This window comes from Indicator indicator, chromosome 24 (assembly GCF_027791375.1).
Source record: "Indicator indicator isolate 239-I01 chromosome 24, UM_Iind_1.1, whole genome shotgun sequence".
Classification (NCBI taxonomy): domain Eukaryota; kingdom Metazoa; phylum Chordata; class Aves; order Piciformes; family Indicatoridae; genus Indicator; species Indicator indicator.
The window spans coordinates 6,316,522-6,333,876 of NC_072033.1; the positions used below are offsets into that span (position 1 = coordinate 6,316,522).

Below are 17,355 nucleotides of genomic sequence, written 5' to 3' on the forward strand. Positions count from 1 at the left end.
GATCAACAATACTCCTTTGTGTTACAGATCAACATAAGCTGTGTCTGTGCTTTTAGTTTTGCTTCCTGTAGTGACCATTTCAGCACAGGCTGGTCAAGAGCTCAAAAATCAGTTGGGGTGAATGGCTAAAGGCACAGCTGAATGTCATCAGTTCCTCTGTCCTGGTTTCTGCTGGACAAAGTCAGTTTTCTTCTTGTAGCTGGTACAGTGCTGTATTTGCATTTAGTATGAAAATAACATGATGCTTAGTTTCTGGCTAGGGCTAAACCATAACGTTCTCTCAACTAGATATATACTGCCAGTGAATGCCCTCTGTTTTATTTACTGTTTAAATAATATTCCTGTGACTGCATGTGAAAGGGGAGAAAATTATTAGCTTTCATTGACTGGGAACAGTCATTTCTCTGAGGTCTTTGTTTCCAGTCTTTGGTATGATTGCATCTTCTGTGATCTTTCTTCATCAGAAAATTCTGGCTTGTATGTAAGCCAGCTTAAATATTTATTTATCCAACTACCAGATTGGTATGATCATCCCCTAATTTTAATCTTTCAATACCTTGCCTTCATGGTGACCTCTGAGTTCATACACAAAGGGAATTAAAAAACCCTCCAGAGTGAATCTGCAGGCTAGTGAATATAAAGGTTGATCTTCTAAATGCTAGTGCCCATGGTATGTGGTGTCTGGAGAAGATTAAGTAAGGAGGCATATCTGAGAAGTACCATTATGGTATTTTGAGTTTGGCTTGTGTTCTATAGGCATAGAATCCTTAAAAAATGAGACCAGAGGCCTGCAGCCATGCACAGCATTTGACTTAACATTCAGATTCATTGAGCTTGTTCACAGCCTCTCTGTGCTGTAATTCCAGCCTTCTCTCAAAGGACTCGGCATGCAAGAAGAAGTTTGGCCGGAAGCTAACGCTTCTTCTCAACAACAAGACTAAGAACAACATTTAATCTTATTTTTCATTATTCATAGTGTGCTTTCATGTTTACAATGAAGTGCAGTAGTCTTTTCTTCCCCATCTGTGAGACTTTCAGGATAAAGGACTTTGTGTTTAATGGTTTTCATGCTCTTACTTCTTAAAGAGCAGAACGTAATTGATGGCATTCTTTCTCATACTCAGTAGTCCCCTGCTCATCCCATTAACTGTTTCTAGTAAACAAATGATCTCAGAGCATTCTGTTATGCCCTGAAGATCCACATGTTTATATCATGTGTATTAACCAAATGCTCAGTGCAGGAAAGAACAAATGCAGCAGAACAGATAATTGTTGAAAGCCCATCACTGGGAAATCATTCAGAAGCAATCAAATCTGACCTTCGTGAGTTTGGGGTTGGTTCTAAATATCTTCAATAGACATACAAGATGAATGCAGATTAAGATTTTTGACTTGTCACTGATATTAAGCCTGGCAGCAGCACACAGCAAAGCAGCAATGGTAGCAGATTTAATCATGGATTTCACCCACATTCAGCAGACCAGCAGGACACTCATTTCAGAGGCTCTTAAGATTATTCTTTCCCCCCTGCGAAATCTTCTTGCTGCTTTCTGGTTCACTGATTACATCTGAAGTTGGTTTCTGATCTAATGTGGTGCCACTAACAAAGGAATCCTCACTGGACCTCATCACTGCTAGAAATTCCAAAAGACTTCAATTCTAAGCTGATAATTGGTCTTTAAAGTCACTTGAAAAAAAAATATCTACTTGCCAACCTTACTGAACTGGGAGTTAGTGAAAGACTGCACTTGTTTTCCTGTTCTCTTCTATTGTTCCCTGCCTCTCTGTTGGTCAAAGGGTGAAACCAGTGAAGACAGCACCAGTTTTCATCCTTCAGGTTTACTCTCAAGACCATTCTTTCCTAAATCCCTAAACAATATAGGGACATCATGGATAGCAGGCCCCACAGTGTGCCTATCTAGTGAAAAAATAATTGTTGTTACCACCTAGCTGAACCTCCTCATCTCCCTTCTGCCTTCCCTCCCCTGAAGTTTAAAGATGAAGCCATGATCACTATCCAAAAGATGAAGGATGTTACCAGACAATTTTCACTCTGCCTTTTGAGGAGGGTGGGTTGGCCATTCACTCACTGTGTGTTACATCACAGTCAGCCCAAGTTTACCATGCCACATTCAATGGGATAAAGTGAGCCCTCCAACTCTGCACTGAAGCAGATGAGAAGGGCTGCCATGAGCTGTTTGTTCACATGTAGGGCTCCAGGCTGCAGCAGGGACACAATGAACAAGCCCCTGGTGTCCTATGCTGCTGGCACAGTGCCCATGGCTGCATCCCTCAATTGGCCACCAGGGAAATCTTTTCTTAGGTATGTCTGTGCCCAGACTTCCAGAGAGGTGAACAGCAGATTTCACTGAAGTACCTCCGAGTGAAGCTACTCAACATGGGGAAGGCAGTGCAGCAGCTGATTTCTGCTGGAAGGAGGACAGCCTGTTGCCCCACTCCTCACTCTGTGCTTTCCTCCGTCACCTTACACTGGTTCATTGAACCTTGCTGTAAGCTGATTCAGCTTGCTAATCAAGCAGGAAACGCAGCAGTGAAAGACTGAAAAGGTTTCTGCTGAGCTAGCGAGTTAAATCGGCTCACAGAAAAGTCAGATGAGTGCCAAGCCTGGCACAGGATGAGGCTTGAACCATGCAGCTGGACCTCTTCTTTGTGGCTGCAGCAGTGGCTCTCCATGTGCACTGTGTTCTCTTGCTCTTCAGACACCAACCCACTTGACCTTACATTAAGTGGTATCTAGACTTGAAGAGATATTCAGGGAACTAAATTCAATGAACAGAAATCTGTTGCCTTCTTTTAAAGTTTTGTCTAGGGAAAGGCTAAACCAGAGCTAAGGATTTCAGTGTTCCAGAATGTGCCAATCACATGGGTGGATGCCAGCCTATCTCATTTTCATATGTGTAATGAGATGGGTTTTGTGGTTCTTCAAAGACAGTTATTTATTAAAAGTCTTGTCCATATAAGATAAAAGATTATGAAGAAACTATAAATAGCAAACAGGAATGTATTGTTTTACAATCTGGCATCTTTGTTCTACAGTATTCCATATTAAATCATGCTTAGCACTTACTGCAAGCCTGCAACAACCGAAGACAGGGTGATCTGAAGGCAGGGTACCAAAATCTCCTTCCCCTTGAACTGGTTGTACTCTCACTATACTCACTGGAGACATGTTTTAAAAATAATTAGCCCAAAGCTTTTTAGATATCGTTGATGGGATTTATCTGTACGATTAGCTATTGATCCTTTAACAGTGATTTTGATATCAAATTATCATTCTTCCTGTGAAGAAGCTTGCTTAAATGGGGATAAAAAAATATGCATCCTTATGGGGTTTTGTGAACTAATCATCTCTGATGGTATTTTCAGTCAGGAAATGAAAGAATGTCTTGGTCTTCCCTTTGGCAGTCCCAAGCTCTTCAATATTTTGTGAAGGTGGCGGGGGAGGAGGAGGGGGGAATAAATCAGGTGGTTAAAACATAACATCCCCTTTTAGTCCTGCTCTTTCTGAGACTTTTGCCTTTCTCATTTTTATTGCAAGAGTTGATGAACTGTTAGTGATTGATAAGAGAGAGAATAGATTGTGCACTTAGCCTTATATCTGAGTTAGTTAATCTTCCAAAATGCAATTTATTCTGAGTGCTAACTGTAGTGAGTTTAATGGAGCACAGGGTTAATGTGAGAAACTGGAAACAAATGCTCTCTATCTAAAGGCCAATCAATAACTGAATAGTTTGACAGTCCCAAACCTCTGCCACTTTAATGTAATTGGAGTGTATGGAAAAGACATTACATTTCGGCACCTACTAGCAGCAACTTCCATTACTGGTGGACTTCTCTGAATGCATTCAAGTCATGCTGTTGCAATAATATGAAAGGAGTGGGAGCCTTTTATATCTGTTTTTGGGAATTTTGCAGTTTTGCACAGATTGCAGTTTCTATGTAAATTGGTTTGGGGACTCATATGGAACCTCTCAGCGTGTCTGAAGAGTTTTATGTGCTGGTCTGTCTAAAACTAGTGAGGCTGAACGTGTTTGATGCTACTTATGGGGAGTCTTTATAGCAGTTCATCATCTGTGGTTTCTCCAGATGAGCAAGAGGTGTGGGGTAGGGGAGATGTAATAATACTGGAGTGATACTATGCAACTATGTGAGTGACATAATGTGCAAAAATATATAAAGTGAAATTCATTTTGAATAGTCACCCTTAATAGTGATCATTGAGTTGCACCGATCAACAATTGCTTCCTGAAAACAATTTCCTGTGACTGCTGGCATGTTTGCTCTTACTTGTAAGTGGGAAAACTCATCTGAAGAGAGTCTGGGAGGGATTCCCTTCATTTCCTCTGGCTTTCAGAGGTAAGAAACAATTTCACATCTGTTTGAGTATCATTCAGGTGCAGTGAAGAATATCACTGGGAGGAGCAGTTGAAGGTAGCTACAGTTAACTTCTTAACTGGTTTGTCTTTACAGGGTCTGTTGGATCTTTCTACATAGAAAAGCTTAGTTCTTTATGTAGCTGTTATGAAAAGCTCATTATTTTACATGTATGTTTATAGCTATAGGGATTCATCTTTTGAAATGTCCTACTGGCAAAAGCCACAGATTTATCCCAGTGAAATGTTTGCTTCTCTCTCTTTAGGGGATCCAACTATTCTAGACAGCATTGAAAGCCTGACCTAGTACTCCTAATGCATTCTCCTTTCAGCCTCAGATACAGTCAGCATAATTGTAATGAGATACTGGCAACTGCTCTTCTTAACAGGGTTTTTAGTTTTAATTCTGCACCCCCTGCCATTTTTCAAAACCTGGTAATGCAAATTTCAGACTCTCATCTAATATGGTATTAATTTGGAAGGCTGCATGTGTCCTTTTATGGCTTTCGTTGAACGTGAACCCAGAAGTATATTTTCAAATATGAGAAACACTTATATAACTGTAATGGTTAGCTAGTGTTTGGTAGTTCTGGGGGAGAAAAATCCTGCGTGGACTGTGTGTAGCTTGGCCCAGCAGATGAATTTTCAAACTGAGGACGAGATTAATTTAGTCTCTCCTTTACTATCTTACATAGTAATTTACCTTTTTTATGTGCAAAGAGGGATAAGGCTGTTTATCAGCCTGTAAATGCACAGCCTCTGTAGTTGTTATGGATTGCTAATGCAGAGGTATGCTGAAATTGTAGCTTTAATTCCACTAGTAATTGCGAATTGGGAAGTTCCCTGGAGCCTTTATCAAACAGAGACATACTAAATGGGGCTGTGGTTTTGTAAGTCATGGCTACTTGTCATGAAGTCTTTCCCCCTGCCTTCTTTTATGTCTGAAAAAAGGTTCTTGAAACCAGCAGGGTTTTTTACTTACTACTCCTAAATACAGATATTTCCATGAGATTTAACGTATTTTACAATTTTATGAGTCTCCATGAGTAAAACTTTCATATGATAATGAGGAATTCAGCTTTGAGACCAGATGAGTCTGGTCCTAACTAACAAGAGAAAGTAGATTTTGAAGAGTATTTCTGAGTATTCCCATTTTTAAATGGGAAAAAGCCCCCAGCCTAAAGGAAACTCCCTTAATAGATGGAGAAGCCCAGAGCTTCTCAACAAAAAACTTTCTAGGGTGTTTACAGAGAGGAAGGGCAGAAGGAAAAGTTGCTGCTTTTTTAAAGTAAGGAGGGTCAGAGAAAGCCTGGACTCCTATGAAATAGAATTATTTCTGCAGTAGAATCTTCACTGGGCATCTTGCTTGCATGCAGATTCTCAGGTTCTTCAGAAGTGTTTGGAGGCCTAATCCATAAGCATGATTTTTTTATACTCATTAAGACTCAGGGGCACCATGGAATTAATGAGATTTTCTGCTGTGGTTTCTTCGTGATTGCCACGGAACTCTGAACAAATGTTTCCAGGGCACGGTTCACAAAAACTCTGAAAGATTTTCCAGAGCTTGGGTATCAAATTTAAAACCTGACTTTGTCCAGTTCCTAATTACTTATTTCAATCCTCTGCAGTTACTGAGTTTTAGTTGCCATTTTATCACTTCAGCCACTCATTACTGCAACATTCCTCAGCAGCTCTTTTCAATTGTCTTGGGATTTTGTTATCTTAAATAACATTTTATAATTTAAATTTTTTTCACACTACTGTTTACCTCCTTTTTTTTTTTTTTTTTTTTTTTTAATTGGTGAACCAGCCCTAGCAGATCCCAAGACAGATCTGAGCAGTGTAGTGCTGATCATACCCACCCTGGGTGAAAACTTTCATTTATTTCCTGTCTTTCAGCAATTGTAATGCAGTCATTTCAGGTAGAATTAAATCTCTAAGCTCTTGTTCTCATTTCCCATCTGTATGGTGAGGAAATGGTGCTTCCTACTTTACAGAGATGCTGTAGACCTCAATACATTTCAGTATTATTGCAGGCTAGTCAAACTGCAGTCAGAGAAGCAGCAGATACAGCAATTGCTTGATCTCAGCCCAGTGCTTGCAGTCACTCAGGCTAGGAACTGGTAGGCCTTCCTAGGCCTGCCAATACAGATAATATCCTTAAGTGAGCAAGGAAGGAAAATGTTAATTCTACTGCAGCAAAATGTCAAAGGCAGGTACAACTGCAGCATCTTTGGTCAAGAGGACACATAACAGAAGATGAAATACAAGATCACCGGTAAATACAGCCCGGTGTTGACTAGCTAGTGACAAAAGATTCAGCTGAGGCACTTGTCAACCCCTAAAGCTGGAGGAATATGCTGGTAAATAAGAATTGTTTGTTATGAGAACTAGCTGTGAGAACCCTAAAGATTCTGAGCAGCTGGCAAACTTCTGTTCTGAACTTTGTCATTATCTCTTCTTCATAAAAATGAATAAACCACAGCCATGGTCTAGACTGTATCTCAGAACCCTACTGTAACTTTCTAATGAGAAGTATTAATAAATCTGGTCCATAAAGCACTTCTGGCCAATGACATCATGCTGGCTCCTCCTTTTTATCCCCATTTCTTAAAATGGGTATTAAGGCAACTAAATCAGCTTTCAAAGACAGACTGCCTTAAAGGGTAAAAATACTTCACCTGTTTCCCTAATCTGGCCTTCTTATTTGAGCAAAATCTTTTACATATTTAAACTGCTGGTTGGTAAGAGAATGCAGGATACTTTGAAGTAGTATAGAGAGGCAAGAATTAGGTGAATGTTTGGTCCACACTTTAAAAAGTTCATTGGGTTTGAGTGTTATTCTCAAGGCTGCCAGACATTGCTGGGTTTGGGTTATGTACACTCTATGGCACTGTGATGCCACAGACTTTATGGAATCTACATTTAATTTGAGCCAGAGTAAGCAAAAGAAATAAGGCTCAAGGTCTGTTATTTCTTGCAGCAAGACACACTGTGTCACCCTAGCTGAAACATCGCTTATTATTTCAGAAAACTTTAACAACCCCCCCCTGAAAACTAAAATTGAGCTGAGCTGAGTTCATGTGGGATCAGAGATAAATGGTGCATCCTTTCCAAATCACTCTTCCCAAGCAAAGCATTCATCTGATAGCTTCATTAACTTTCATGCAATAATTTGCAGATAAGTTCCTTGCAAAAAAACAAGTATTCAAGCACCACTAATAATATGAATTTGATTTTTTGCACATTAAAACTGTGATAAAGCCATACTAATTATTTTTAATTATCTCAAGATGAAAATACGTCACTCATGTAAGTAATTATGTAAGTAATTTAAAGCTGATTAAATAATAATGATTCCTTGCTCATTGCCTTCAAAGTGCTTATAACAAAATTTAATTTTAAGCAGGATCAAGAAAATAATCACTTGATTCAAACATTAATTACTAATTTTAATCCTAATTCATTAAAAACAGACCTATTTTTTGCAGACTCTGCAGGGCATTAATTGACATTTTACAAAATGAGTCATTATTTTGGCATGGAGAGGCATTTTTCAAAGGGTGAACCATGACTACCAGAAGGGATTGTTAAAGAGCTCCAAGGGAGCTTTGACTTCTCAGCAAAAGCAGCTCTGTTTAGCAGCAGTTCAGCTCCTCCAGGCTGACTGGAGAAGCAGTTGCATCTCCGCTGTTCACACCAGCCAGGGAGCTGCTACCTGCCTTTAATTACTGGTGACAGGAGAGTCAGCTGAAGAAAAGGTGTCCTAAGGCAAACAGCTTGGCTGAGGCAACCTGGACCAGGATGGGGAACAGTTTAGGTCTGTTTAGAAGTGGAAAAATCAGGAGGGTTATTGCTTGCTTTGCAATCAAGTTGGAAATGGGGAGAGAATCCAAACAATTTGGCCCTGGAAGGTACAGCCTTACAACTGCAGGACTGGTTTTGTCTTATCTTGTCTACACCATCTAGCCTCCTTTGCTAGGAACTGGGGATACCAACACCCTCCAAAAACCTGATAGACTTTTGGATTTTAGATGTCATTTGGGAAAGAGCTACCCTTTTGATATGTAACTACCAAGAGTTTGACCCAATGGCTAAGTGCTCCTGTATCATCTATTAAGAGAGAAACTTAGTAATTCTCCTGATGGTAGATCTTAAGCCCCTGTGGGATTATTATAGCCCTCATGCAGCATACTTGGTGTAAGCTGTGGGCTTTACTCCTTGTTCCTGAAGCGAAGTCTATAGCTCAATTTAGCTTACTGAAATTGCGTGTTCCTAAGGTCTCAGGTGTTCAGATTCCACCTAAGGGATTGCACAATCATTTTATCAATGATACTTTCAGGAACATTTCCTGTTCAGTCTACGTTTTCACACCAATTTCACCCTTCTCATCTTTTTGCTCCTCAGAGAATCACACCTGAATCACAGAAAGAGCTGGAGTCAGCTTTCGCAACTGAAAAATCACCAGAACTATGCTTTGAACAAGGAATCATTCAAATTGAGAATGAAAACCATCAAAAAGGTAACCTTTGTTCTTTTTTCCTCCATAGACGAAGTCTTATTTTGTACTGACTTAAACCATTCATTAAACCTTGGGATAAAGAGAACACAGCTGAAAACAGAAATTGCAATGTTTAGTGCAGCAAACACATCGTCCAGACATCATCTTTTCCAGCATAAATGTAATGATCTGAAGCTGTGCAGATAAGCAGGCAACATTGTCCAGTGGATAAGCCTGGAGTAACTTGGTTCTTGCTGCTTAATGGGAGAAATCATGGGGGAAATGTGTTTGTTAAATTGTCAGTGTGAAACAGAGCAACCCATACAAGACAGACAGACATTTATTTGAATGGAAAGCTGACTTTAAGATGAGAACACTTACTACTGAGGAGTATTCCAGCCTTTTAATGAGCACAGGACGAAAAATCCCAACAACAAACAAATTGGAACTAGCACTGAAGATTAAGGCCATATGTCAGCTGTAGCAAAAACCTGCCAGCACAATGTAGTGTCCAGGTGGAGACTAGGTGAAGAGGACCACTACTGTGTCTTCCTCCCAAGATTTCTTCCTATACACTTGTGCCTGCAGGAGGTGGCAGATTCAGCCTAGGCCTCTCTCTAGGGGAAGTTTGGAAGCCAATAGTTTCTGGGGTGCCTTGGTCCTGGTCTGGTTGGGCTGCAGATGATGACAGCAGCTGGTGAGCTGCAAGCAGACAGCAAGTGCAGCGTGCAGCTTGTCAGCAGGTCTACAGCACTGTCCCTTGGCACTCGCAGTAGCAGCAGCTTGCCCCTAGGTGAGCCACTGTTACTGGTAACTGGACAAGGAAAAAGAGTTGCCAGAGACTTTCTAAAAATTATTCCCATTGCTCTGAACAGGAATTGGTTACTGTTTTGCTCCTTCTCTAGTGACTAGCTGATCACCCATGTGATTAGGATGGAAAGGAGAAAGAGGACTGGAAGGAAAGCCAGTCAGCCTACTTCTGAAAAGGACAGGAACCTTGTAAAAACCAGTGCTGATAAAGTGGGAAATGTTGGGCTTTTGGTGGACTGAGAAGCATTGGGCAGAGATCTTAATGCCTTCTAAGACACCTTCAGTGCCCCCTTTCATGATCCTCATTACCCTCTGATGAAACCTTACTAGTTGAGGTCTCTGTTTCTTAGTTTGAATTCCTTGTGCCTATTTACCTTATTTTTCTGATCTTCCTACCTATGTAGGAGAAGTAGCCTCAGAAACAGAATAGTATCTCCTGAAACTTGAGGCACAGCCACACAGCTCTGCCCAAATTGTTAGCAAGAGAAGGGGGACAGGCACCAGCTGCCTCATTCTCCATTTTCTCCAGTGTAAAACGTTGCCTGGAGAGGTGCCCATTACTGCTGCTGTCTGTGGTGTCTTGGCTTAGTTTGGTTCTCTTTGGCAACTGCCCTGGTCTCATAGATTCATCTCCTCTTTTAAGGCTGAAACAGGTCTCTTGTTCAGGAGCTACTGAACTGGTAGCACCTCTTTAAGTCCTTGCAAGTGAAGTGGAAGTTAAACCACTGTTAAAAACTAGAAGCTTATCCTTGTCTTATAATAACATTCAGGCTACTAAACTTTAAGAACTTAAGGAATTTGACAGGGTGATTTTGGCCGTTAGCCAAAACCTATCATATCTCAACATGCAATAATGGGACAAACCAGAAATTTGGGTTCACCACACAGGAAGCCACAAACAAAAGTGTTCTTGAACCTCTCCTTTGGGAGAAACATGTCAATTGCTACAAAGAGAAGAAAGGACCATGGGGCATGGCTGAAAGGATTTAATTCACGTTATTCTCTTCTTCCTTGGAAACCTACTGAGCCCTTTTAGGTGTGCAGATCTCTTCAGTTGGTTCTTTCAGTGAATGGAAAGTGTCCCCAAATGTAAGCCCCTGCACAGTTGGGGGAATCAAAGGCATCAATGCATTTTCCTGGCTCTGTTTTTTTGTCTCTCTCCTTACAGAGGAAGGAAAAGAGATCTAGTTCTTTAGTTCATGCCCTACAAAGACAGAATGCAGTTCGTACACAGCAGAACTCTTTTAATTGTATCTTGTCCCAGCAAACAAAAAAGGACTTGCCCAGGAAATAGTATTCTTTTTACTTTCTCAATCTTCTTGAAGTTCAGAAGGCTGTGCCTAGAGCAACAGCCCAAGCAGAAATGTCCCCCGTTCAGATAGCTCTCAACCTCCCAAAGCCCAGAGGAATGCTCTGAACCTGTCTGATAGAAGCCCCGTTGCTATGACCCTTTTTTTTCCTGGCAGTGTTTTCTGAATGGCTTAGTTTCAGCTGTGACAGGCACAGGGCACAGAGCACACCCACCACACGAGAGCAGCAAGACTACAATGACAGCAGGGACTAGACAATACAAGGCAGAAAGTCGAACCAATTATATTATCACTTTTATCTTAGGGCAGGGTACATGTGCTCAGTTAAAAATACAGAAATGTAAGGAAAAATATAACACTATTAGTACACCAGAACCCCTCAGACTTTACTGGAAACACTCTTTCAAATAGTCTGTACATATTTTTTTTTCTTTTTTACAAAACATTTGAAAATGCCAATCCTATAAACCGATAGAAAAATATCTCTGGAACATTTTCCTGAACCCATGAGCAGTTCTGTTTTATGCAACAACACCCTATATAACTTGTGCCATTCCAGACTTGCCCCTCTGCCCAGATGGGGTAATGGATCTCGGGTGCAAAGTAAGCTGTCAGTGCAGTAAAGCTCCAGGAGTCTTACTTGAGCTCCTACAGCTGATCACCAATTAACTTCTAAAAGCCTTTTAAATTTGGTCTAACCCATGGCCAGACTGTGGCCATTCCTACCCTTTCAGGGCCTTTTAGAAGTCTCCTGCCCTCCTCACTGACTTACAGGTTTGTTCTCTGGCAATGCATGAGTGCAGTGATTTTCATCTTGTGGCCTTAGCTCATCTGGAAATATCTGTCAAAGGTTAATTACAAAAAGCAAATTAACTGTTCTAATACCATCAGGTCCTTCAAGCTTTAATTCAGCACTGATGCCAGTGTAGGCTTCAGAGTACAAAGGCATAACCCACTCCATTGATCAGAACCCAGGGACTGACAACTCTTTCTTCTGGCACATTTCACTGCAAGAGTGCAGCAGAGCCTGAATTACAGGGTGCCCAGGCTGAGGATTAGGACCTTCAACCAAGTGTTCTTTTATGTGACAAAAGAATTGGTGCTACTACGACCTCTAAATTGAGTATGCTCTTGACAAGATCACATCCTTACCCTATGATTTTAAGGTATTTATGTATGGTACTGCTGTGTAGTGCTGCTGAATCCTGAGATGGGGCAGAGCAAGTACATCCAAAATATCCTCAGTCATCTTTCCTTATACCAAGTGCTCACAATTAATGTATTTATGGGAACTAAAAGTAAAGATTTTATGTCTTTGTGATATTTACTCTTTTTTTCCACGTAGTTTCTTGTTTTTTTCAAGTCATTAGAACTACATCAGATAAGTAAAGCACTGCCAGGTTTCATGCTTTGAAGGTTTTTCTCCCTTGACTCTCCACAATACCAGTGGAAAGAAAATAGTTCCCTACTTCCGTCCCTGAAATGCAGCAGAGGGAAGGTGGATTGCTCAGTACAGCAAAGGAAAGTAGGCAGGGTGAGACTGAGCACTTGGAAGCTCCCATCTGTAGGGCACTAGAACATTTTCAGCTTGCAGAGGAGACTTTGCTAATACAACGTAGTGCAGGGATGCTGTGACAGTACCACCAAAACTGCTGCTGCACTACATCACTTAACACAACACAGGAATGATTTTTGCATCGGATCAGAACCCAAGGAGGCATGACAGTGGTTTCCTGCTGCTAATCAAAGACAAGACTCCCCTTCTAAAACCCCCTTTTGCTTTTGGAATACTTTTCTTCCCTGTCAAACAGCTACTACAGCCTTCTCTGCATGGCAAACCTGACCTCTGTATCTGCATGCTCCACAAACTCTGAGTTTAGATACGAATTTGTACTGGGTGATTTCACTCTGTGGTACCTGATCAGTAGGGCCCCCTCTGCTTTGTGAATAAGCTGCCCTCATGACCCTTTAGTTGGATCAGGGTGTTTGTGTTTTGTTTTGTTTTTTTTTTTCCCTTTTACCAATAACAACAGCCAGCTGCATCAGACATCTCTAATGCCAAGTGTCACAACAGATGAAATACTGCACATGCTGTTAAGGAGGTAGATGTGTCTCAAATGAATCTTACACTGAAATTCTCATTGTTAGGCCTTATTGTTTTATATCTTCAAATCAATTTAGAACCATAATTAGGGCTCAAAATACCCCCAAATTAGCACCATTTGCTGATAAGAAAATAGAGGGGGAAAGGCCTTGCCAGAGTCTAGATGGATTTTTTTTCTTTTTAATGCTTTGGATTCTAAATGGAAATGGGATGTGTATTTGTCTAAGCATGTAGTTCTTCATCTAAAAATCCCAGTATTTCAGTCTGCAACTGAATACTGCAATGTGAGCATGTCTAATGCCAACAGATAACCCAGGCCTGGGTTTGGAAAGCAGTTCACACCTCTGCAATGTGGACAAAGCAGGGACTATACATCTCCTGCCACAGATGCTTCTGCAGCCAAATGGGGCTGGACAGGGCCACCTTGTCTTGCTCAGAGGTTCTCTTGTGACTCCAGCCACCACTGCTGTGTCTTCTACAAGCCCCTTTGTACAGGTTTGCTCCTTTTTCTCAGAGCCTGGCTGGGAGGAAAAGGTTTCTAAGGTCTAGAACAATTTTCAGCTAGTACTTATCCCTGATTGCTTGTACTCCTCATGGCTATTTAGATGGAACTGTCTTTGCCTTTCTCGTGATTACCTTCTTACACAGACATCCATTACAGTTCTGTCTTGGGCTAGAAAAATCACCACCTTCTGGTATTGTCTTGCAAAATGGTATCCAGGTCATTGATATCATTTTAGTATCTTTTTCTCAACATCTAGCTACTGCAATTTCACTTAACTATTTGGCTTCTGCACTGTTTCTTAAATACTTCTCCATCCCAACTGGAAATTTGCCTCCTAAGGCAGGCTGAGCTTTCTTGATTCTGTCAAAGTGCACCTCAGTCATCTTGTGGCAAACTCTTTAACCAAGGTCCTTCCATTATCAATTAACAAGAAATACAGCAGAATACTATGTCTGAGCTAATATTGGTACTTCATCCTGTTCATTTCATCCCCTTCAGGGTTCAAAGTCCTCCAGGGCTTTTTGTGTGCACCCTGATCCTTCTCTAGATTAGTGCCTCCCACCTTAGCATCACCACTGGTCTGTAGTATCCATGCTTCAGTCACTGATGAAGCAAACTCTGTTACCAGACTGATCTGTAAGAAATTCCACTTGCAGCTGCCATTAAACCCTCACTCTCTTTTCAGAGTTCTGTTATTTCCTTTAGCCAGCTGCTTACACACCTCATCATCATGCTGCTAGTTTCCATTTTTTCCAATTTGACTGTTTTCCACATTTTCCACACTTTCAGATCTATGAAATCTGCGTTTCTTGGTTGTGGCAGGCCTGATTCTTGCTTTGTTTTTAGCCAGGGAGATGCTACAGACCTCATCTACTCTCTGTACTTGCAGGTTAGCTTGCACATTGCCTCCTTATTTTCCACTTGAAACTGTTCTTTTTTTTTTCCCCCAGCACTGAATTCAAACCTTGCAATTTTCCAGTATCAAACCAGTTTTTCTTTTCTACTTCAACAGGAAGTCGGCAGTGAAAGCACACCTGTGCTGACACCACACAAACAGGAAGAGTTTAGCTCTGTTTGAACTGATATCAGAACAACTTTTCCCTGACAGTTTAAACTTCCAACTCAATTCTCCAGACAAATGTCAGAACTTAAACTGTTCAAGAGAACAGGTAAGGAACTAGAGGGCAGAACAGCAAACTAAGATCGTATCTTCTTCCCTTAGAACACAAACCAACTTTTAATGATAAAAACTTCATGTTTTCAATGATAGTAGCAGGTATGATGTAGAGCAGTGCACAGTGGAAGTGCCCTTAGATACTCTTCTGTGCATCTGTAATGTTTCCAGTGACTGTAAGTGTGGGCCATGAGCCTTGATGAACTGTGGGCCCTGATGTGGCTCCACTAATCAGAGCTCATGTAGCCAAAGCAGGATCCTGGCCCATGTGCTCTCTTCACTCATGGTGTTCCTGCAGTTCTCATAAGAAACTGTGCATTTTAATTTGAGGACTTGGTGAAGAAACACCTATTTCTTCTTCAGGCAGCAAAAGGCGAGACTAACTCTTTCAAAATTAACCCAGAGTGCACTGCAATCATGACCTGCTCCCCTGGCTGCAGTACAAAATGGGCATGCTGGAACAAACCCTTGTATCCTACAGCTGGCCAGTGGCAGGTTTAGACTAGTTCCCCACAACGGGCTGCTGTAGGTCAGAGGAACCAGGCAAGAGAGTTAAACAAACCACACCTTCCTTCCCCAAAACTATTTCAGGCTGTCAGTGAAAGAAAAATATAATTTTTTTTAAAAAGATGAAACAAGGCTCAGAAACACCTGCACCTCCAGATATGTCATGAGCCAGCCTGTGTTGATGCATAGCTCCTTCCTAGCCAAGGGAAAAGTTTAGGTTTAGTTTCTGAGTTGGTTTGGATGTTAATAAAATAGAATTAAGTCAGCTTAAAAAAAAAAACAAACAAGGTCACAAATAAAAACCCCAAACCTTTATTTTCTAGGATATACATCACTGCAAAGCGCTTCTGGCTCTCCTATGAAGGGTTTTATTGGAGGCTGTGGAGGAAGAGAGGAAAGGTGAGTTCCTGTACACCCTCTACTGACACTGCTACAGCTGCAATCCCTTAGGGCTGGGTGGTGGTATTAAGGCACTCACTCCAAGAGAACCTGATTTCTGTCCTGAGACTGCTGACATGTTGCAATTAGTTTCAGCCAGTAATGTGGGGAAAAAAAAAAATCACTGTGCTTAGGATAATACTGACAGAATGGAGAACAATCTTCAGACAAGAAAAAATAAAGTACAGTATATACACAACTCCTTTTTTCTTTTAACTTAAAAGCATCCCTAATACATCTTAATAACTGTATTAAAGACTACTTAAATACTGAAAGACTTTAAATAATGTAGACTTTTTCAGTAAAGTGGGAGCAGCTGTGTAATTGCCAGCATATTGGTCCCATTTTAAACAATATAATTTTTTATTTAAATTTTGTATATATAATAACATGATCAAAACCACATATTCCACTCCACATAAATAAGTATAGTTCTTCTGACCTGTTTTAAAAACTACATCTGTTCAAATAATCAGATTATAAGACTGTGTTTTTCCTTTGTAAGGTTTCCTTTCAAATCCTTTGCTCCCACTCTCTGCTCTCACACAGTGCTGTATTTTCCAGAGTACATAGCAGGGCATTAGTCAAAACAATTAATCAAAAACCAGAAAGCTACAGTGAGTAAGGTGAAGTGATGTTAAGGACTATGGAATGTATACTCTGCAGCATTGAGAGATCAGTTCTCATTGGGCTCAAGTGGAAAATGACTCCAGAAGAGATTCTTCATGTTCATACATGAAGAAACCATAGATTGTGCTATTCCTGGTTCAAAGTGCAGGTCAGTTCATGGAAAGGTGGTGTTTAGGAAGCTGCTGCTTAAGGATGATGACCAAAATTATGCTGGCAACAAAAGCTATGCCAGATGCAGCAGAGGGAGAGAGAAACATGTCACTGGGGACCTCCTCAACCAGCCTGTGTCTTGAAATCCACAGTGTGCAGGTGGCAGCACAAAAAGCCCTTGGTAAAACCACACTTTGTCCCTTTTCCAGGCATCTCGCAGTGGCTGTGACATCCACCTTGGTGCTTTGGTGTTGGTTTCAAGGATTTCTTCAAGAAGTCACTACAAGAATCCCAGCACGTGCTACAGGAGTTCAAAGGCAGATTCTTGGTTGCCTGGGTCCAGCAGGTTCATCTCCTACCAAAGCAGAGCAGTATCTCCTCTCTCTGGATTCAGCACCATCAGTGTCAGTCAGCATGGGTCTGCAGACAGGGCTGCTTGGAGCCAAACACTTTAAGCATGCTGCAAGGTAGGTGTCTCTCTGGTTACAGATCACCATCGATAGGTGGCTGGCACAACCTATAGAGTCTTCAAGGCAGATGAAGAGAAGGGTGACAAATATCATCAGGATAATAACAGTTACAGGCATAGTATGAGCAAGCCACTTCTCCTTTGGCATTGTGCAAGCTTTACAGGTAATCTGGTATCAAGAACAGCACTACTGTCAGTTTGAACATTTGCAAATCAAGGCCTAGTGCCACTGGTGAGTTGGTCACTGAAGTATATGCAATCCTTGTTTAAATACTAGTTGAGAATTTCCATCGCTCCCTTTAACTTCACAGCCCAATTTGGGTCTCCAACGATCCCTTCTCTCAATTTCTCTTGATTTAAACT

The 17,355-nt window shown here is 41.1% G+C and overlaps 1 protein-coding gene across 1 annotated transcript in view; it reads right to left on the reverse strand.

Moving 5' to 3' along the window:
- Positions 1-17,006: 17,006 nt before the first annotated feature.
- PREX1 (phosphatidylinositol-3,4,5-trisphosphate dependent Rac exchange factor 1) overlaps positions 17,007-17,355 on the reverse strand; it is a 150,870-nt gene continuing 150,521 nt past the window's right edge. The window contains exon 40 of the mRNA XM_054391765.1: positions 17,007-17,049. Within this exon, the coding sequence (XP_054247740.1) occupies positions 17,007-17,049 (43 nt within the window). The remainder of the gene's footprint in view (positions 17,050-17,355) is intronic.